The sequence below is a fragment of the Juglans microcarpa x Juglans regia genome, chromosome 2D (genome assembly GCF_004785595.1).
Source record: "Juglans microcarpa x Juglans regia isolate MS1-56 chromosome 2D, Jm3101_v1.0, whole genome shotgun sequence".
In the NCBI taxonomy this organism is placed as follows: domain Eukaryota; kingdom Viridiplantae; phylum Streptophyta; class Magnoliopsida; order Fagales; family Juglandaceae; genus Juglans; species Juglans microcarpa x Juglans regia.
The window spans coordinates 1,294,106-1,315,316 of record NC_054596.1 but is presented as its reverse complement, the minus strand read 5'-3'; the positions used below and the strand labels follow the sequence as shown (position 1 = coordinate 1,315,316).

Below are 21,211 nucleotides of genomic sequence, written 5' to 3'. Positions count from 1 at the left end.
TAGGGTAAAGTGAAAAAAAAAAAAAGCACCGTACAATTTGATGGAAATGTTACAATTTGCTCATTAACACATTATAAAAAAAAAATAATGCTATTACGCCTCTTAATTTATATCACTTAATTTATTTTTTGATGTGGCATCAATTATGGTACTATATAACTTATTTAAAAAAATATTTAAAACAAAATAGCATCTAAAAATATAAAAAGATGAAAATTAAAACTTTAAATTTCTTCTATATCATTTTATATTTGTATTTTTAATTTTAATTTTTTAATAATTGACATTCCAAAAAACAAAATGAATTATATAAATGAGGAGGCAAACAACACTTTTGAGAAAATATCTTGTCGAATGAGAAAAAACAACACTGATTTTTTATAAGAATCTTTCTTATAAAAAATAATATTATATACAAGGTTGACGTATGCACTACTAGCATACTATTTTTAAAAAACAGTAAAGACAATTATTAAAAATATTTGTATTATATAAATTCTAAATTTATCAAATTATTTTAAAATAATTATGAAAGATTGTTAAAATATTATGAGAAATGATAACTATAATTGTGAATGTATAAATATTATACAATTATTTTAAAAATAATAAATAAATACGATACATATATAAAAAATATATATATTTTTTTTAATAATAAATTGTACACAAATACTATACATCACTTTTGCATTCCACGAAACTGTACGAACCATTACTCCAATTTGACTAACCTTTTTTCACTATGCCGAATCAAGCAACTTTTGACAACGACTTCTCCTCTTCCTCGGCCTTCTTTCTGTCTTGGCTTTTAACGAACAGAGCTCTATTAAATTCAGAGCTCCTCTCTCTCTCCTCTCTGTGACTGTACTGTGTATCCCAAAGGTGTAGTTTCATTCTTCCAGGTCAGGATAGGAGTTTTGCTGTTAATCATTCTTACACATTATATATTTTTTTTACTTTTTTAATATTTTTTAAAATTTATTTTTCTGATTTATTCTTCTCAGATAAGAAAAATAAAAAAATAAAAAATTATGTGTATTGTACGGTGCGACGATGATGATTAGAATTTTTATAGGATTAGTATTTATACCTTTGTGCTGCACTTAGTTCGATATTTGCACGATCCTAGTTTATGATTCTTTAGTTGTTGTTGCTGTTTTTAATGTTGTTTTTGAGAGACGAAATCCTTCACTTTTGGATGCTTCTTGAAGTTCAAGCTTCTTGATATTGGTGTTTGCAAACTTGAGGAAAATTGTGTTCGAAAGAGATGATGATCAATGACAGCAATGCACGAGTCTATTCTGAAAATTAACTGTCTATATACTGCCTTTTGCAAATATAATTTGAATTTTGAGTCGAAAATAGAAAAAAACCTGAGTTGTATCAGCGATCGATGTTCCAGTCTCTGCTGTCAAAGGTCATATCTAGAAGAAAAAAAATTATCGTAGAATTTACTTATTTTGTTTCGTCGGAGAAGCCATTCCTGGAAACATATTTAATGAAAAAAGGGAAGGCTATAATATAAGGCCATTGTTTGCAAGTTACGAAGCAAAGGCAAAAGATCAGACGGTTCATGTTGCTCGATCGTGCTTTGCTCTGTGCATTGAATATGTTTAGCATAGGACAGATTGTGTGTGACAAAAACAATGCAACGAGGTTTTGATGAATGATGTTCTTTTACCACCCAGTGAGATATATATATATGTGCTCTTGTTATTTAGGCATAATGTTTTAGTACATAGATAATAGCTATCTAGGATGTTCCATTGGAGAGGTCAGACCAAGATTTATTGACGTCCAATTTCTAAGTATGAAAAGTTAAACTGTTTCGTCGACTGATGTCCTACCAATGTTTTTTCATATTTCTTAGCAAAGATGGAAAATGGTTTCAAACATGAAGACGAAACAGAGCTTCCTTCCAGTTTTTCTCATTACAAGGTATGCTATTTGTTGATTCGTGATTAAAACATACACACGGGGGCAACTTCTGTCCTTACATAAGATGATGAATGATGTCTCAGAGGTATCTTAATGCGTTTCATTTCCTTCAAAATTTTGTCGAATCGCTTAGTTTGTGCATTCTTTACATTATTAGGTTGACCCAGGGAAACCAGCCCCACTGACTTGGCAAAGGAAGTTGAATTTTCAGGGAAACGTGCCTTCAGAGTTCACAGTGCCGTTTCGGGAGAAAATACAAATGGTATGCTTGTGACTGTAGCCCTAACCATCTTTGCACCTTAGAAAGACTAATACACAGGATGTTGCCCGGCTACAGAATGAAAGTTGGGCCTGTGACATGAGTCACAGAACAGATTGAGAACTGAGATAAAAAATGCTGCCTTAAAAAAGATGTCTGCCAAAATTGTGAAACCTTTAAGTCTGGAATGGATTGTATAGCTAAAGAATATAATGTAGTATAGTTAAAGAATAAAATATATGAGGACTCATTTGCTACTTGTTTGATTCCCCGGTTAAAATAATGTATCAGTTCTATATGGTCAAAACAACAATAGGTGAAGTCGTACCTTCAATTAGTAAATTGGTAGGGGTGCACAAGTCACGATAAGAATTCTCAACATTAGAAGAGCTGGTGTCAGTAAAGTCCTGATGGTTGAAGTATAGCTTATCCTGCCTGCTTGAGAGTCGCCTCTGGAAATAGGGAAATGGCAACTTGATCAGACTGGAAATATTCTAATTCATTTGGTTAACTTTTGCTTTTAAATTACAGTGTGAAGGATGGATATCTTCTCTAATATTGTTATATGGTTTTGAAGGCTCCGTTTGGCATTCGACTAATGCGTTATTCTAAGGAAGAAGTAGCCAAAGGAAGGGTAATATCACTCACCTTAAATTATGTCTCAATCTTTTCATTTTGCAAATTGCTTCATCATTTGAATATTGCATACTCGCTCTCTCTCTCTCTCTCTCTCTGTGTTTTTTTGTTCTTTACTCTTTCTTACACCTGCTTGTCCTTCTATCAGCTGCCAGTATTTGATTTTTTCAATAGGCGTACCACCACATGTCACCATGGTGTTCCTTTAGGTGGTATTGGGTGAGTATATCTTTAACTACTGGAAGCAGACTAATGCTGATTGTTGATATTAGCCACTGGATTTTTTTCTTTTTCTGTTTTTTTTTCATATAGTGGATCAAAGATCTTATAAGCTATTCCAGTCTGAAATGAATTATGACCATCTAGTAATTCACGCATATAAGAAAACTGTTAGCCTATCTTAGTGACCACACCATAACATCTGAGGCGGAATACTCGAGAGCACACTTCATTGCTGGAACCTTCCAACAGCAGGTTGGTTAGAAAGGATGTGTCTTCACACAGAGAGGTGTCTCGGCAGAAAGACTTGACCCCTCATTGACTAATTGTGTTCTTAAATAAGGTGTAATTTGAACCAAGTTTATAAATCCCCCAAATTTATCCCTCTCCATTCAATTCACTTCACGCAAGACCTCAGGAAGTTTCTATTTGAAAAACCTTTCTAACATTATCTTGCTAGGTGCAATTTGTACCAGGTTTGTAAATACCCCAAATAACTCCCTCTCCATTCAATTCAATTTGCACATGACCAAAAATAATTTCTATTTGAAAATCCTTTCTAACATGATCTTGCTGTAAGATTCCTAGTCTATTGTCGATCACATAGGCAAACCCTTGCGCATACCATTCTTATATTTGGAAGCATGAATTGTAGTGCAGGAAGCATTGGAAGAAGCTACAGAGGCGAGTTTCAAAAATTTCAACTGTTCCCCGGACAATGTGAAGAGAACCCCATGTTAGCAAATCAATTTTCTGTGAGTTTACATATGCTGATGCCACATTTCTCACATTTTTTTATTTATACATCTCTTGCTTGTCCCCTAGACAGTGGAAAAAAGACTATAGGACAACAATGTGTGTTTATATATATATATATATATATATATTATAAATATATATATGTATATATATATAGGGAAGCTGAACATCATTTTCAACATAAAAGGAATTCAACTTAGAGCTTCATTGCATTGGTAAGAAAGTGCCAAGAGAAGTTCCACTAATTGCCAAAAGGATCTGACTTGAAAGAGTTTATTGGATTGAGTTTACTACTGAGAGATATTTTCATTGTTATCACATAATGGCCGGAGAAGGAATTCTTTTTGGAATAAAAATTTTCTGGGACAAGCTCATATTATGGTGATTATACAACCATCAACAGATTGAATTGTTTGTTTTCAGCCGGTATATATCTTATCTTCACTGTCACCTCAAACAGGATGAGTGCAAGTAGCGATCACTATAAATAGTGAAATGCCAAATGAAAATTTCATATATCAAATCCAAGAATCACTGATAAGATGAAATTTAAACTTTATCACTGATAAGATCAAATCCATATTTTTAGTTGGGGGGACAGGAACTTCTTTATTCAAGTCTTCATCCATATTTTACAACCATGCAGTTGAATTTCATCAAGAACAAAATCTGTCCTCTATTTTCAAATTTAAATTTATTGGGCTTAAAGAATAAAAATACCAGAGGGTTGTCTTTTCTATTTCTTTTCAAGTAATTATTAATCTCTGGATGTCCTTTACTCTTCTAGATTTTTGTTTCAAGGCCTAATGCTAAAAAATATTCTACTGTATTATGCACCGGGAGCCCAGAGGTACCCAAGTAAGTCACAAATCATCCAGGACTTTTGTTTTTCTAATTTTTTGAGATGAGTGTTTTCATTTAAAAAGCTTGAGGGAAAATTGCATTATTGACTTGTGAATTATTATGCAGAGAAGGCACTGCTTCTGGCATTGAAACTTGGGATTGGAATTTGAACGGCGAGAAGTGTACATATCAAGCTTTGTTTCCAAGGGCTTGGACAACCTACGGTGGTACCAGCTTTATTACCACAGATAACAATTCAAACTTGTGATATTATTGACAATTTCTGTGTTTTGTATTGATTTTTCAAAGTAGGTGAACCTGACCCAGAACTTAGAATTGTTTGTCGCCAAATTTCACCTTTTATTCCCCAAAATTATAAGGAGAGCAGTTTCCCTGTATCAGTATTTACATTTACGGTAGGAAAAGAAATCTGAGAAATTTCATTCGTGGTAGAATTGCTTTTTCTATAATGCTTCAGCTCTAAGGGGTCGTTTTATGCCATCTTCAGGTATCTAATAAAGGAAAGACTCCTGCAGATGTGACGATGCTCTTTACATGGGCTGTAAGTTAAGAGCTTCCTGCTGCCAATTCCCCTCGATCTTTTTAAGTGCTTTAGTTTAGTAAGGATCTCTAGCTGATGTTTTATATGTAAGTTGAATGGGGGAAAATCAGTACTTTGTAAAAGAGAAAACAGATACACAAAGCTGACATGATGGTCAAATGTGCTCGGTGCATATTTTCCCATATATCACTTTAGACTGGACCATAATTTTTGTGCCATTTTTTTCTTCTAGAACATGGTTCAAGTTTTGGGTAAAAAATCCAAAATTAATCATTCTAGATTTTACCTTACATAGCTGTAATATTTGGAGTCCTGCAGCTATCAGATTGGCATGTCGTATGAAATTTGTTGATACTACTTACCTGAATTTTCTATGCCTGACTTTTCAGAATTCCGTAGGTGGGATCTCGGGATTTTCTGGTCACCACTGCAACTCAAAGATAGTGTAAGATTACCCAGTATTGGGCTTTCATTATTGGTGTCCGGGTTTTATGCATAAGTAGCTTTCATATAAAATTAATATTTTTTTGGCACAAGAAATTTCCTACTCCAATACCACCTATTATTTAGGTTGTCTACCTGAACTTTAGATTGTCACAATGATTTAGCCATTTACCAATACTTAACTTCTGCCAGGGGAAAAGATGGAGTGCACGGAGTACTTTTACACCACAAGTGAGTCTTTAAAACTGCAAATGAAACATCCCTTTTATATAACTGATATCATAGCTGGATGCGTCATCTAAAGAAGCATGAATTTTCAGGACCGCACATGACCACCCTCCGGTTACTTTTGCTATCGCAGCAGAGGAAACAGGTGATGTTCATGTTTCTGAGTGTCCTAGCTTTTTGATATCTGGTGATTCCCAGGGTATCACAGCTAAAGACATGTGGCATGAAATTAAAAAGGTCAGCTGAACTTCTCCCTTTTGCATGAGCATGAAACAGAAAGGAACTTATGGATATCATATTGATGCAATAGTTGTTTTTGGATCTTCTTTTTCTTTTTAGCTTAATCTGTAGCTTGCAAAAAGAGTGCTTAAAAATTATAATTCATAATGTTCATTGTCTAATTTGATGAGAGAGAGAGAGAGAGAGAGAGAGAGAGAGAGAGAGAGAGAGAGAATTGTTTAGAGAACTGAGAAAGTGTATGAGGAGGATTCTATATTAAGTCTGGACACTGACAAGAAGACTAGTATACCCCTATGTGGTATATTTATGATAACAATAACCTCTAGCAAACCTGTAACATCTCCACACAAAACATGTACACATTTCAGGCCTTTGACAATTGACAGGGCGTAGTCTAAATTGAATTTGAATTTGATATTGGTTATTTGTCAACCAAATAAAGATAGTAGGCGGTATTTAGATGCAATTTTCCTTCACTTGAGGTGAGAAAAATTATCTTCCTTGGAAGTTGTTCTTGTTATTTGCTACTGTGAACACCAAAGAGTACCCATGGTAAAGCAGCAAGACTCGTCTATAATTTCCATGAACAAAAAATAAAGTAGGAACTAAAATCCACTTTCAGCATTATTATAATAATTTTATCCTCAAAACAAATTCTGAACACTTTTATTCTTATAGAATGGGTCATTCGATCACCTTGACCACAATGAAACTCCAACACCTTCAAAACCAGGATCATCTATTGGAGCAGCTATAGCAGCCTCTTTGACTATTCCTTCTGATTCTATCCGAACTGTCACATTTTCATTGGCATGGGACTGCCCAGAAGTGAGATTTGGTCAAAAAACTTACCACAGGTTTGTTATGTCAGCCCCCATAACACATGGGAAGAAACCTAGTACCTAAACTATACCAACTTTTTCTAACAAAATACTTTTACACCAGGCGCTACGCCAGATTTTATGGCACTCATGGGAATGCTGCAGCAAGTATTGCACGTGATGCTATACTTGGTATGTCTATATATATCATAAATGCTATATATATCATAACCTACATTTGAATTCTCTAAAGAACATGTTACCCTTCTGCTTTAGATTTTGTGATCCAGGAAATTCTCTGTAGATGCTTATTAAGACTTTGCTTGACCTTTTCTTCTGAAAATGATCTTTAAAGTTAATGAAACATTAATTATTCTTTTGTAGGAATCTTCATTACAAACAATAATCTGCCATTTCCATTAAGAAAAATAATATACCTCTTCCCTGGAAATTCCTGATATTATTTTGCAATCAACTTGCCATCTTTCATATTCCCCTTTGTTGTCAATCAATGTTCTCTATTTTAAGAGAACATACTTGTCCTCCGATCTTTGTTATCATGGTGTAGGATTCCCACTTGCAGTTACCATATTTTGCCAATGGTAGTATATTTGTCAGTGAAAGGAACAGATTTGATCGAGAGTACATGTATTGTGTTTTATATCTAGAGCACGCCCTATGGGAATCCCAGATAGAAGCATGGCAGAGACCAGTTCTTGATGACAAAAGGCTGCCCGAATGGTGAGATAAATACAAAATTGTGCTGGAAAATGGACATAAAATCCTCCCACTTTTTCACATATTCTAAATGGTTAGAGGTTATTCCCCAGGTACTCAGTCACTCTCTTTAATGAGCTGTATTATCTTAATGCTGGGAGAACAATCTGGACAGGTATTTGTGAAGCTTAAAATCTATTTTAAGAAAAAAAAATTATCTTTAAATTGAAGTCACATTCTCATCTTCATAGATGGATCACCTCCAATGCAAAGTTTAGGAACCATTCGTGAGAGGAAGTTCTTCATTGATAGACCCCGATCAAATCTGAAGAATACAGCTGATATGTCTCATCAAAATGACACTGCTATTGATATCCTTGAAAGGATGGCGGCAACACTTGAGCAAGTACATACTCCACTAACATCAAATTCTGCTTTTGGAACCTATTTGCTCCCGAATGAAGAAGAAAACATTGGTCAGCTTCTTTATTCGGAAGGAACTGAATACCTAATGTGGAACACTTATGATGTCCACTTCTACTCATCTTTTGCACTACTCATGTTATTCCCCAAACTTGAACTTAGTATCCAAAGAGACTTTGCAGCAGCAGTAATGATGCATGATCCTGACAGGATGAAAATTATGAGTGATGGAAAGTGGGTTGAACGAAAGGTTCTAGGTGCTGTACCCCATGATATTGGGTTCAATGACCCTTGGTTTGAAGTAAATGCTTATAATTTGCATAATACAGATAGGTGGAAAGACTTGAACTCTAAGTTTGTTCTCCAAGTATATAGAGATATGGTTGCTACCGGTGATAAAAATTTTGCACGAGCTGTTTGGCCTTCAGTATATGTTGCAATGGCTTATATGGATCAGTTCGATAAGGATGGAGACGGGATGATCGAGAATGAGGGGTTCCCTGATCAGACTTATGATATATGGTCCGTTAGTGGTGTGAGTGCATATTCAGGAGGGCTTTGGGTGGCAGCCCTCCAGGCTGCTTCAGCCATGGCATGTGAAGTAGGTGATAAAGCATCTGCAAATTTCTTTTGGGTTAGGTATCAAAAGGCAAAAGCTGTATATGACACACTATGGAATGGTTCTTACTTTAATTACGACAACAGTGGTGGTAGTTTCAGTGCATCTATTCAAGCTGATCAATTGGCAGGACAATGGTGAGTACATTATCGTACATATGAAGCAAACATATTGCAAACACAAATAAAAAAAATATCATTCTGGTTATTACATGATATGTGTGAGCCATGGTATCGGTTAAATATTAGTGGTCTGAACCAGAATCTCTCCAAGTATCACCATTTAGCATAATGTCAAAAGGTAATATCTCTTGTGCCTTGTCCAAAATCTGTGAAGTTTCGCAAATTAATATATTTTTCCTCTATTTTGCATCTTAAACACCCGTACTCACCATCGTATTGGCTTCATTACTGATCCACCTAGATTTTTCTCATTAATTGTTTCTTATTTTTGTTTAGTTAGTCTCTTCTTGTTTTAATACATATTTTCTTTTTTAAATTTGTTTCAACTTTTCTTTGTAATAAACTATTATGCTCACCTTGCTACTATTATTAGGACATTTTACCCATTGATTGCTTTATAAATCACAGATGATATTCTCCTGGCCTCTGTCTTTGCTGTTGTCTAAGTTACAAAGATAAATTAAGGTTTGAACCCTTGAATTTACACTCGAAACAATTACCGCATCGTGTTCAGATCATCTTTACAATTGACTAAAAAGCTCAGGGTTTTCTTTACTTACAAATTTATTAGGGTGGCAGTATTTCTCTTTGTTCAAGAAAGTTATTCCCTGGAATAGTATCTTGATACTATACTCTTGTACATAAAGCCTTAGTATAGATGGTGTTTTATTGAAGAGAATTTTCTTCTATCTATAAATGTCAAAAAGCAATGTATAAAGACTGATTTTCCCAGCCCCACTTAATCATGTCATGCGGAATTTTCAATGGCGTGCCTTCATATTTATCTATTAAAAACTTCTTACAATCATCTTTCTCTCAAAATGATGCATAAATATGATCAAGTTCAACCGCCACTTTAACTAACTAATATACTCATTACTCATCACAACAAAGTGACAATAATAGTAGGGAACAAAGAAATAAATCATGATCTTGGTTTGCCTTTCCTTTTATGTTTTAAACTATCTAAACATCATATTTTTTGAACTTGAGCTTGGACTTATGTATAAAAGATATTATAGGTATGCTAGAGCATGTGGTCTTTCTCCAATTGTCGAAAAAGACAAGGTGACGAGTGCCCTCGAGAAGGTTTATAATTTCAATGTCCTAAAGGTTAAGGGAGGTATGCGTGGGGCAGTGAATGGGATGCGGCCAGATGGAAGGGTTGATATGTCGACAATGCAGTCAAGAGAAATTTGGTCTGGAGTTACATATTCTGTTGCTGCTGCAATGATTCAGGAAGAGATGTTGGAAATGGCATTTCAGACTTCGGTTGGTGTCTATGAAGCAGCTTGGTCCCAAGAAGGTTTAGGGTAAGTTGAATATTCTTGAGTTCAAATTTTGACTCCACATATAATTTTCTTTCAATTAAATATTAAGAGAGAGTCTAACTCACACACAAGGGGTGCATTATATACTTTGATTAACTTCACTTGAATTTTGAGACAAGTGATAATTTAACAATACTAATTGGAATCTAAAAAGAAAATGTCATTTAATCTTGTGTAATTTACAGTAGTACGTCTCTGTATGAATAATCAATAATTTGAGAACTTTTGGTCCACCCTAAAATACTATCAGGTGGTCCAGTATCCTTATTTATTCAAAGTCTAATTCATGAAGATATGGTAATGGCATGAAGTGCACATGACATTTGGATTTTGGTCTTGGGTTTCCAATAGGATTTTTGTGGCGCAGAGTATCAAAGTAATAGCAGAGCTGAACCAGCTGATAGAGCACATTGTTTAATTCCTTTTCCAATGCTGAAATCATTCTAACTTGTCTTGTTCTATAAATTTAAGTTAAAGCTAATGTTGTGTTTTTAGTAAGTACATGATACATATGGCTAAAAAATTCCAGACATCCTCTCTGTGATACATCTCTATATGGCGTTTGGATTTTTTTCTAATGGAAACAAATGGATTTTTTCTATGTTATACTTTGGTAGGACCTAAATGGGGTTTCACTAGCATTGGTATTGTATGTACATGTGAATTAATGGCGGAGGAAAACCTTTTTCATCAGTGAACATTAACAATAACAAAAGAAAACTTTGGAACTAACTACAGATGTTGAAAAGTCGGCAACCCAGCTTTATCAAGAACAAAGATGCCTAAAAAATGCTGTGGTAGTTCTGCTAAGGATGAAAAGAGAGCATTATGCCCAGCTGCTAGCCAAATTTCCAAGCCTTCAGCAAATTGATTGCCTTCTCTGTAAACATGACTAATAGCAAAGAGAAAAAGAGCAACAAGAGTCAAAACATCTTCCACAACTCAAAATGATCATATATACACGTGTATTTGTAAATTTGAGTGTACATGTGTTTGACTTGCACAATTATCATTGATAAATAAAAAAAAAAAAAAAAAAGACAAAGGGATTTATTTGGATTTTGAGTCCTTGACTATTTGATGTTTACTGATTGATCTATGGTGATTCCCATAATAGAAAATTATTTCTAGACATTAACACTGAAGAAAGTGGATTGGTCATTGAGTCCGAGTTTAATGGGATAAATAACTCAGATAAATCTTTTTTGTTTTCCCCTATGCTTCCCTTGATTTATACCTATGCTTTATACACGTCTACACCCTATATGGACCTCCCCTTTCCAGTTCACTTACAATTAGCTCTGGAAACAGCTATTCTTTTCAAACTCCAGAAGCCTGGAACACCGACGACCAATACAGAGCTCTTGGTTACATGCGGCCATTGGCCATATGGGCAATGCAGTGGGCCTTGTCAAAGCCAAAGCTTTGTAAACCGGAGCTCAGACATGAAGTAAGGGAGGACCAAGAATATTATAGGCACCATGCAGGGTTTGCACAGGTTGCACGTCTTCTAAAGTTGCCCAATGAGGATGCTGCTGCTAAAAGTACGCTAGAAGTTGTTTACGATTCCATTTGCAAGAGACTGTCGTTCTAATAGCAGCAAATGTGTGTGATGGTTCCTACAAGGCTGGTTGTAATGCATTTATCGGATATGATACTGCTTTATAGACTTCCATATGCAAATGCAATTTAACAGCTCTATAATAGTGAAACCAGAAAACTTTGCTATTTCGTCCAATTCTCAGAGAAAAGGCTTTCCAAAGCACAAAAAGATCGAAGGAAAACTATTAGTGTAACAAGCATCCAATGACTTTGCATGATAGCCAGCCCCATCTCACCCCACCGAGACACTATTGTAAATCTTTTATAGATTTGACATATTCATTTATATTTTTCTATTTTTTCCTGATCAAAATTCATTATCTTTCAAAAGATTCCTTTCCACTGTTGTGAAATGTTGTGCAAAACACACACCAACGGTGGCAAATAAAGTAAAAGCAATCACGATCAAGCACCCGACGCACAATATACGTAGTTTGACAAATTGCCTATATCTACAGACCTACAGAAATCTTATTAACCAGATAAGATTACAATTACTCAATCTCAACTAACACTCCCTAGGGCTTTTTGCTCTTTCACAAAATATGCATTTACTAAACAATTGTTCTCTCTCAAAACATGCTGAAAGTCGTACAAAACAAGTCAAATATGATATATTTATAACAAACGGCGCTGGAAACCCTAAGTTGGCAAAATCTGCATTCTTCGCTCGAGCGGAGTGTTGAGCACCTATCGAGCAAACAACACTGGCTAGAGTGGGGTGTTGAGCAGGGATTGAGCGAACACTAGAGTTTGCGTCTTATTCGAGCTCACTGTTGCGCGGTACTCGAGCAAACTCACGGGTTGAGTTTCGCTCGAGCGCACATCGAGGAAACACTTTGTTTCTTGATTTTTAGCTCTAAAACTAATCTCAATATACACCCCAACACCCAGGATGTAGATGGATGGTAGAAATAAAATATCAAATTGACCGGGATGGACTTTGAATGTCTGAGAGTTTGTTGTGCTCTTTGAGCTCATGGAACAGGTGCACCGAGTTGTAAACAAGTTGGAATTTAAGCATAGGTGCGCAAACTCGACTCAACTCTACTGTTTAAGAGCTAGAATCTGAGTCAGATTTTTTTTTTTGGCTAGTTATAATGGACGGCCGAACTCGGTTGCTCAGTTATAGTTGAGTCGAATGCTCAATCGAGCACTCGCATGGACTTGCCTTGTCTAATAATTTGTTTTACAAAATGTCAGATTTGACCATCATTATAGGTTGTTTTGTGTAGTACATTTGCTTAAACCGTGAAGAAAACGGTTTTTGAACTCTGCAGAAGTTGGAATTGTGAGCACTGTGCTTTACCCGAGCGGTATTGCTGGTTAAAGAGTGATAAAAAGAAGGGATTTTGACTAGGGACCATTATGATTGAATTTAAGCCTTCTACATATTGCACGTGAAAACTTGGTTTCAGAATGTGTTTAATGAGTAGTTGCAGGGTATATTGACAAGCACAGAATGGCTTACTCCAGAAACTTCCTCATCTTAGAGATCAACATAATGGTGCAACTTGAAGCTCCATCAACAAGAGGCTGAATCCTTTATTTTTACAATTCTTTTCAACTCAATTTATCTCATTTTATCTAATTATTACAATTTTTTCAAATTTTCACATAAAATAAATTGAAAAATTTTAAATCTCAAAATAAAAATAATACTAAAAAATATATTTTATTCACTTTTTAACTTTAATCTTAACTTTAAATGTCCAATTCTTATAGGCTGCAGGAGTTGATAATTAGGAAAAATTACCTTTATCAGTTATCTTCTGTAACATCAAGGTCATATACTGAAGTTATCTTTTATCTAGAATAAATTGCTTCGAATTGAAAATTAAATAAGAACTTTAACAATTTGGTCTTATTGGAGACATGGTAAATTGAAGGGGTAAAAAATGTGATTTTTTTTTTCCTCTAATAATTATCAAAACTCAAATTAACTGAAGAGATACTTTGATCTTGCAAGTCTTGACAGAATACTATTCTGGGAACAATTGCGTTAATTCCATCCTAAAGATTCTTTGTTAGTTCATATTTCAAACATAAATATTATGATTACATCTGAAAAAAAGGGGGCCGAAATTCCATCAACCGTCAGAGACCTAGATAAAAAGCTAATACTTGGAGATCCCCATCCAAACTCAATGACACACTACGTCAATCTTCAACGAGATGCACTATACGCTTGGGTCGAGTCATACTGAGCATAACCAGGCTGAGGCGACAATGTTTTCCCATAAGCAGCCGGAGCACTTGCTGGTACAGCTCCATAACCGCCTGATTGTGGATAGACTGATCATAACTAGGTTGAGTTGATGCTGGTTGGGCATAGCCCGGCTGCCCGCTTGGTGGTGCACTATAGGCTGCCGCAGGACCACCACTATAAGCAGCATGATCTTGAGGCCCTTGGTAACCATAGCCTACATTGTTAGCAGCTGCCTGCTCAGGATAACCTTGCTGAGAAGGTGCATATGGTCCATAACCCCCAGCAGCACCAACTTGTGCATAGCCTGGTACCTGCTGTGAACCAGATTGACCATAACCTGGCTGCACTCCTTGCTGTGGATAAATGTGGCCAGATGCAGCTGGAGGCTGACTATACCCATCAGCAGCTGGTGCAGAACCATACGGAGGATATGTTTGCTGCACCTGGGCACCAGATCCATATGGATAGGGCTGTTGAGGCGGTGCATTTGAGCCATATGATTGGGCAGGAACAGAACCTTGATAAGGCATGTCCCCAGGTTGTGTAGCCCTGGGTGGGCCATAAGATTGTGGAGGACCCTGTGATGGCATGCCATATGATTGTGGTTTCCCATACTGTTGTGCAGCATAACCTGGTTGAGTGCCTGCCTGTGGGTAAACTGGCTGAGAACTTCCATGTCCACCGTAAGGATGCTGCGGAGCATGATTTTCATATTTGGGATCATCGTATCCATGCCCATAGCTATGCTGGTGAGGTGCTGCCTGAGAAAAAGGAGCTGAATGACCATAATCGGGACCCTGTGGATGTCCATAATTGTAGTTTGCATGGGATGGGATTGGACCCATTGCAGCTGCAGGGGAAGGGCCAGAGGCATGTGAAGGAACAGGGTAGAAAGTTGGGCAGATACCGGAGCATCAGAGAAATGACCTCCTTGTCCGCCATAGTAATCATAACCACCGGTATGTGAAGGTGGACCATGCATACTAGGAGGCCGTTGTTCCCAACCAGCACCATAGCCACCTCTTGGTATCATTTGTTGAGGATAATTCCCGTATGCCGGAGGTGGATACTGTGAATTATGAGGTGGATATGATCCTCGATGCTGGTAATCATATGCTGCAGCACTAGGACCCCACTGAGGCAGACCAGCAGATCCACGGGATCGATAAGCCTGCTGGTTAAATCCACCATATGAAGGTCTCGCAGGCTATTCCAAGCATATGCAATAAAGAACTAAGTTAGAAAACAGAAGCAGTTCCATCCACAATTAAACTGACTCTAATTTTTTGTAAGTACAATTAAATGAAGAACATTAATAAGGTGGACAGAAACAGAAGTTGCTATTATAGCTTGGTAACTATATCTCCAGTTCAAATCATTGGGGGGCTCCTGGGCATCACATTGGTGCTACAAGAAGAACAAATCTATGGGATCCATTTGACTTGGACAAAATCAGGGGAGAAAGTAAAAGCTGAGATCACTGCGAAGTGAAGAGAGATGTGGTATATATGAGTTTATAGCGATACAAAAATAGCAATTACTAGATCAACTTTATCATAGAGTGTACCATATGCACCATGACAATATTGACAAGAATAGAAACAAATCAAGCATAAGAGAATAGTAGACGAGAATTGAATGAAATCAACACACAAACTATGAAAACACATCACATTTTAGATTTTTCTAAGCCTTACAAACAATGCAATGCTGAAACAAACCATCAACACAACATACTTGAAAAAGGATTCCTTCTCGAAGTGAAGGAAGAACTATTTCTTCTGGAAGAACAATATGTAGAAAAAGAAAAGTTAACCTCCCTGCTGGAATGGATTTATCAACTTTATCTATCAGAATCTAAACATACCATCTATCAATCACATTGATCATTCCAACATGTTCACTCCTCAATGAAATTTCTTTATTCATTCTATAAGACCAATACATCTCTATGAATACGAGACAATGGTTCAAGGTAAAAAACACCTGGTTTTGGTCCCATGTCTAAAAAGCAAAACCATGCTCCATCTCTTCAAAATATGCAAAAGTTCATACAATGTATGAGATCCACTTGCTTGCTCCTAAAAAGAAACCAGCATCCTTCTAAATAAAATATCTGGTGATAATGACCTACAAATTTCCAATTCTTTAAACTTTTCATTCTTTTTTTTTTTTCGCTTGTTTTCTAATTGGGAAACAAAATTTTATTGAGCATAAAATAGACAGGCCCAAGTATACGGGACATATACAAGAGCGTCGCCTACGCATGCTAGTTTAGCGATTTCTCCAACATATAGATGTTATGCTAAAATGAAAGTGTAAATATATTTACCTTCATCTGAAGAGTGACTGAGGATGATACCACGACCACAGTTATATTGGTATGGGATTGTCCACAGAAGTTTATAAGAAAAAAGAAAGTACGTTTTACTAAAAAAGAAAATCATATCCACCATAACCAACCACATGAAAGTGCATTCAACAAGGATATCAAATTGCTCTTTTGGAAATTTTAAGTGCCTGGTGATGCTTTCACTTGATAATCAAAAAAATTGTAGAATAGTAGCAAATGCAAAAGACTTTCTTATTACATGCTTCTAGAGTTATTCTGCTACAAAAGTAAAAATACATGGTGCTACTTTATGGTTCTCTCACATCTTATCCCGATGAAAATTTTTTATAAGATAAATTTATTGTGATAAAAAACTGGTGTTACCTCAGTACACAAGAAGCATACAAAAGATCTCTATCCTGATAAATATTTACAGGAAATAAGTAAAATATAGAAAAAAAGATACTGCTGTAAGATGATGGAACTGAAAGATTATACCAAATCATTCAGATGATAATCATGAAAGAAAAAGCATTTCATTTAATACATCATTGAAATTCCAAGCTTAACAATGCAGATCTCAAACGTATTCAAGTGACTAAATAAAATTGTAACACACATGCATATACACGCTTCACATTGAATCAGAGATTAGGCCATATAAGTTACATAGCATGTCATAGACTAGGTCACGTAACGGACTGCAATGTTCTTGCCTATTTCTCAAGTAACCATGCTTTAGGATTCATGCTACTCCTTAATGTATATCATATGACGTACGATATTCTTCACACATAGAATTGGTCACAAGTTTTAAAGTAATCTCCCACACATTTGATTATCATGGCTTCACCAGACATTACACTTTCTTCCAACACATCTCATTCACAGACCATGGGTGGCACTAATGAGCGCTAAGGTTAATATAATGTAGTCTTACAACATTATATTTTTTTAACTTTCAAGTCTCAAAGCAATCTTACCAACTATTAACATCCTGCAATCGCGAGATTTAATGCCTGATACCTCTCTTTTGTGGATGGGAATGAAGAGTGGTTGTCTATTGCCACACCAAGAAAGCAATGCTGACCCCATGGAAAAGGCAATAGCCAAATCTGCATTTTTAAAGCCAACCAATTCGAAATTGGCACCTTCATATTAAATAAATCATGGCAACCGACATCTTGGATTGAATATATGGTCTTCCAAACAGCATTCAAATGACCTTGGCATGGATCATATTCATCAATATCACACTCTTATGAACCCTGTTAAGAGATCAATCTCTCACTCCCATGGCAAGATTATCAAACAATTCCAGCCTAAATAAATGGAAATATGTCATCCATACAAATTTAATTGTTTGGATAGATAATCATGTTGCGACAACAGAATATTCTGCTTTGCCAGATGATAAGATACCGAGATGCTTCTCAACCAGTCCAGTGAAAAGAACAGTTCCGCACTAACTCAAAGCGTGAAATTTACAAGCAACATGGGAAATCGATAGAAACCTATTCAATAAAAAAAGGACTAAAGAAGATACTAATAACACCAACAATAACAAGATATGCACCATACTACCCGGTCTCTTCAACAGCTTAAACAAAATAATATAAATAATTTGCCACAGAACTTGAATAAAATGCATACAATTATTCTCTAGACGATTTCCATCTAAGCCATACATCTGTGGCTAGCATCTAAACTAGCATATAACTTCAACTGTGCAGATCTAACATGTGGCAGCCATGTATATAAAAACCTCGCTACTTCACCAGAAAGCCTTGCGGGTAGTCTACAATAGATAGATAGCAATCCAAACGAATAGAAATTTACAAGCATACTCCTCCCTCAGTGCATGCAAAGTTGTGAACCTTATAATTACCATTTTTAAAAAAAAAAAAAAAAAAACCTAATTATTTCTCACATAGTAACATGCCAGGTGCATTTGGAAAAAGAAGAAACTAAGAATAATTTAACACGTTCAGAGGAAGTAAGTTTAAGTATCAGTGGAAAAATATATATCATAACAGAATTCAGCTGCATTTTTCGAAAAATCAATAGGTTGAGAACAAACCTGATTCATAACTTCCTTTATCAACTCTCTAGCCATTTCAATTTGCTTCTTGTCACCAGTCACCCGTACAGTCCTTTCTTTAGATTCATCTCCTTCTGGAAGGTGTTGAGGTATCAACTAAATGGAAAAGAGAGAAAGTCAGCACACATGATGAAACAATATAACAGAATAAAGAACAAAATAGTCATCACTCTTAAGAATTGGATGCGATATCAACTACCTGGATGCGTGCTCCTGTTCTAGTCTGCAGGCCTTTAATGGTTTCTCCACCTTTGCCTATTATTATACCAACCTGGACCAACAATGCCCAATATGTAAATAATGGGTCAAATCGAAGATATATATTCGTCATCAATAGACAAAGAAACAAGTAACCTTCTCATTTGGAACTTGTATCTCGATTTGTTCAGAGGCTACAGCAGCCTGTGCTGTTGTGAGACCCCTGGCTATAAGGGAAGGAGAACCCCCTGCATCAGCCTGTCGAAAAATACATCAAAGCAAAGAGAAAATCAGGCAATCGGTTTCACATCTCCAGAATAAGCATCAACCTGAAAGCAGTGCACATGGTGATGAGGAGTAGCCATCGGAAAATAAAGCTAAGTTCAGTCAGCATTAAACCTCTGCAATGACAGCATTTATAAGCTTCTCAGCCTTGGTTATATTATCTAAACTTCCTATAATTTCCACAGGCCTTGTTGCGCAATAAGGATCAGCATCCGAATCCCTAGTGATCTGGATTTTCGCTCCCGAATTGTACTGCAAGTAACGTATAGTATCCCCAGCCTTGCCGATAAGAACTCCAACCTGCACCAGAATTTATAGAATTTGACTTTATAAAAGTTGAAATACAAATATGAATCCTTTTAACAAAGCTCCAAGAAATGGGCAAACAAAAACACATGGGCAGTTGGGTATGAGAAGCCTCCTTTTCAACTTTCTGTGGTTGCTTGCTTATTTTGATTTGGAAAAACACGGTAAGATGTAATTTTTTTATTTGAGTGGTTATCGTCTTCAAAAAAGGATGATGAATGGCATCTCTATCTTTCCCCACCACCTATTCTCTGTCAGGGCAGTCTCATCTTCAGGGAATTAAGCCACGTTAACAGTGGTATCTTAGAGAAGCAAGTATTTATTCAACCCACCTTGTTGTTAGGCACCTCCATTTTGCGCGTCATGGTTTGAGAAGCATCTTCTTGCTGAGAAACCTCTGAAGACGGTTGCTGACTTTCAGGTTGCTGACCTTCCTCTTTAGATGGCTCCTGAGCAGTTTCTGTCAAAGAATCCTCGACAGATGGTTGTTCAAAGTCACCAGTCTCGGGATTTTCCACCAAGGTCCTTCATTGCCATCGACCACTGTTTGTGGAATTTCTTCAGTGGGAGGTTGAGCATCCCCCAACTGCAAACTCTCCACCGTAGGCTGTTCATTGTTCTCTCTGATAGGTCCATCGTTGTTATCTTCCGTACATTGGTACCCATTTTCAATAGCTGTAACATAAAAAATGAACTAAACATATTACTAATTGAAAACATGGAGGCAGGTTTATACAAGGAAGTATGCTACATTTAGACACATTAGCTTCACTAAACAAAATAAAGGGGTTTCAATCACTGCACGGCGCACAAGCAGAATAAACTTCCGCTCCATATCTTTCGTGGAACTTGTCCATCCACGGGAGGCCTTTCTTAGTGAGGGAACTCTATTTTTAGCTGGACGAGCGACTTTAGTTTCAGAAAAACGCAAAAACCCCAGGATTTTCGTAAAAGAGGGACGAGTGACAAGGGACTTTCTTGCACACATTTCGTTGCACTTGGATTCCGCCCTTTTGCGCTTATAATAAAATTCTTATTAATTATATAAAGGAATAAAATATTCATGCATCAACTTCCGGTTACATTTTCTTTCATTGGACTGGGGGAAATGTTTCCAGCTTCAAATATGATAGAAATAAGAGGGGAAAAACTACTTGAGAATACCATAAACACAACGTATATCAATCCACACGCATATCATACAGATATATATATATATATATATGCGCATATACACATGCACACATACATCTATGAAGCCATGAAAAAACCTAACTTGAAAAGAATACAATTCCTTTTAACATACCTGAGCCGTCGGGCTCTTCATTGAGGCGGGCCCGCTTCACCTCGGGCCCGTCGGAGGGGCCAGATAAATCAGCTTCCTCGTCTGGTGCATCATCAACGGGGTCTTCATTCAAATCGGCCAGGTGCTCGGTGCTTGGCTTATTGGGTTCAGGGGCTTCGGGTTCCAAGTCCTCGAGCTTCCGCTTGTGATCCGAAGGCGCACCCATGCTCACGTCTGCCACTACAACCTCTTCCTCCGCCATAGGGTTCGTGGAAGCTCAAAAGTACCACCAGATCGAGAACGGGGTTTTTCAGTTCTGTTAAGCGATGTGGCGAGCAAGAGGTGTAGATTGTGGCTAAGGGGGTAAGAGAGAGGTTTAAGGGATTTATAAAGACTCGAGGAATTGGGGCTAGAGATATTTTCTACGACCCACTTTGGGCTTTCTTTATTGGGGTTGGGTTGTCGGTGATGGGTTTATTATGTTTGCTGTTGTGGGAAATATGGGCTAGTGGGCCTATCATCTAGGCCCAATATATAGATTACTCTTGAGCCCGACTGTTCGGCTTCTAATTCGGCTATGTTGTATACGTGCCCCTGATGGTAGCATTTTACAATTTACATTAGACCCAACTACTTGACCCAAACTGGAATTCTGTACGGAAACAAAAG

General features: G+C 36.7%; 2 protein-coding genes across 8 annotated transcripts; one reads left to right on the top strand and one right to left on the bottom strand.

The window, feature by feature from the left end:
* The first annotated feature begins 791 nt into the window (after positions 1-791).
* Positions 792-11,995, top strand: LOC121249675 (non-lysosomal glucosylceramidase-like). Of its 7 annotated transcripts, none has more exons than XM_041148411.1 (20): positions 792-905; positions 1,874-1,941; positions 2,099-2,203; positions 2,778-2,859; positions 2,932-3,055; positions 3,711-3,810; positions 4,602-4,672; positions 4,784-4,884; positions 4,967-5,073; positions 5,166-5,219; positions 5,609-5,664; positions 5,856-5,894; positions 5,984-6,128; positions 6,810-6,988; positions 7,077-7,144; positions 7,621-7,693; positions 7,783-7,844; positions 7,921-8,848; positions 9,916-10,206; positions 11,536-11,995. In XM_041148411.1, the coding sequence occupies exons 2-20, from the start codon at positions 1,879-1,881 to the stop codon at positions 11,816-11,818; spliced, it is 2,931 nt and encodes a 976-aa protein (XP_041004345.1). In that variant the 5' UTR covers positions 792-905; positions 1,874-1,878; the 3' UTR covers positions 11,819-11,995. The 7 variants fall into 7 exon arrangements, with proteins under 7 accessions (XP_041004345.1, XP_041004348.1, XP_041004349.1 ...); XM_041148414.1 differs by having other exon boundaries at positions 793-905; positions 4,970-5,073; XM_041148415.1 differs by having other exon boundaries at positions 798-905; positions 2,778-2,834; positions 2,985-3,055.
* A 1,770-nt stretch (positions 11,996-13,765) lies between these two features.
* On the bottom strand, positions 13,766-20,917 carry LOC121249674 (far upstream element-binding protein 2). The gene is given in 11 exon segments (XM_041148410.1): positions 13,766-14,118; positions 14,121-14,921; positions 14,924-15,242; positions 17,351-17,482; positions 18,448-18,564; positions 18,668-18,739; positions 18,823-18,924; positions 19,066-19,251; positions 19,590-19,777; positions 19,780-19,932; positions 20,564-20,917. Coding segments are annotated over 11 exon segments (2,436 nt in total). The 5' UTR covers positions 20,805-20,917; the 3' UTR covers positions 13,766-13,993.
* Positions 20,918-21,211: the final 294 nt, after the last annotated feature.

Coding starts and splice junctions, on each gene's coding strand:
- LOC121249675 (XM_041148411.1), top strand. CDS start 1,879: ATGGAAAATGGTTTCAAACATGAAGACGAAACAGAGCTTCCTTCCAGT. Junction 3,811..4,601: donor TGTTAGCAAATCAATTTTCT/GTGAGTTTACAT, acceptor TTACTCTTCTAG/ATTTTTGTTTCAAGGCCTAA. Junction 7,845..7,920: donor TGGGAGAACAATCTGGACAG/GTATTTGTGAAG, acceptor TCATCTTCATAG/ATGGATCACCTCCAATGCAA.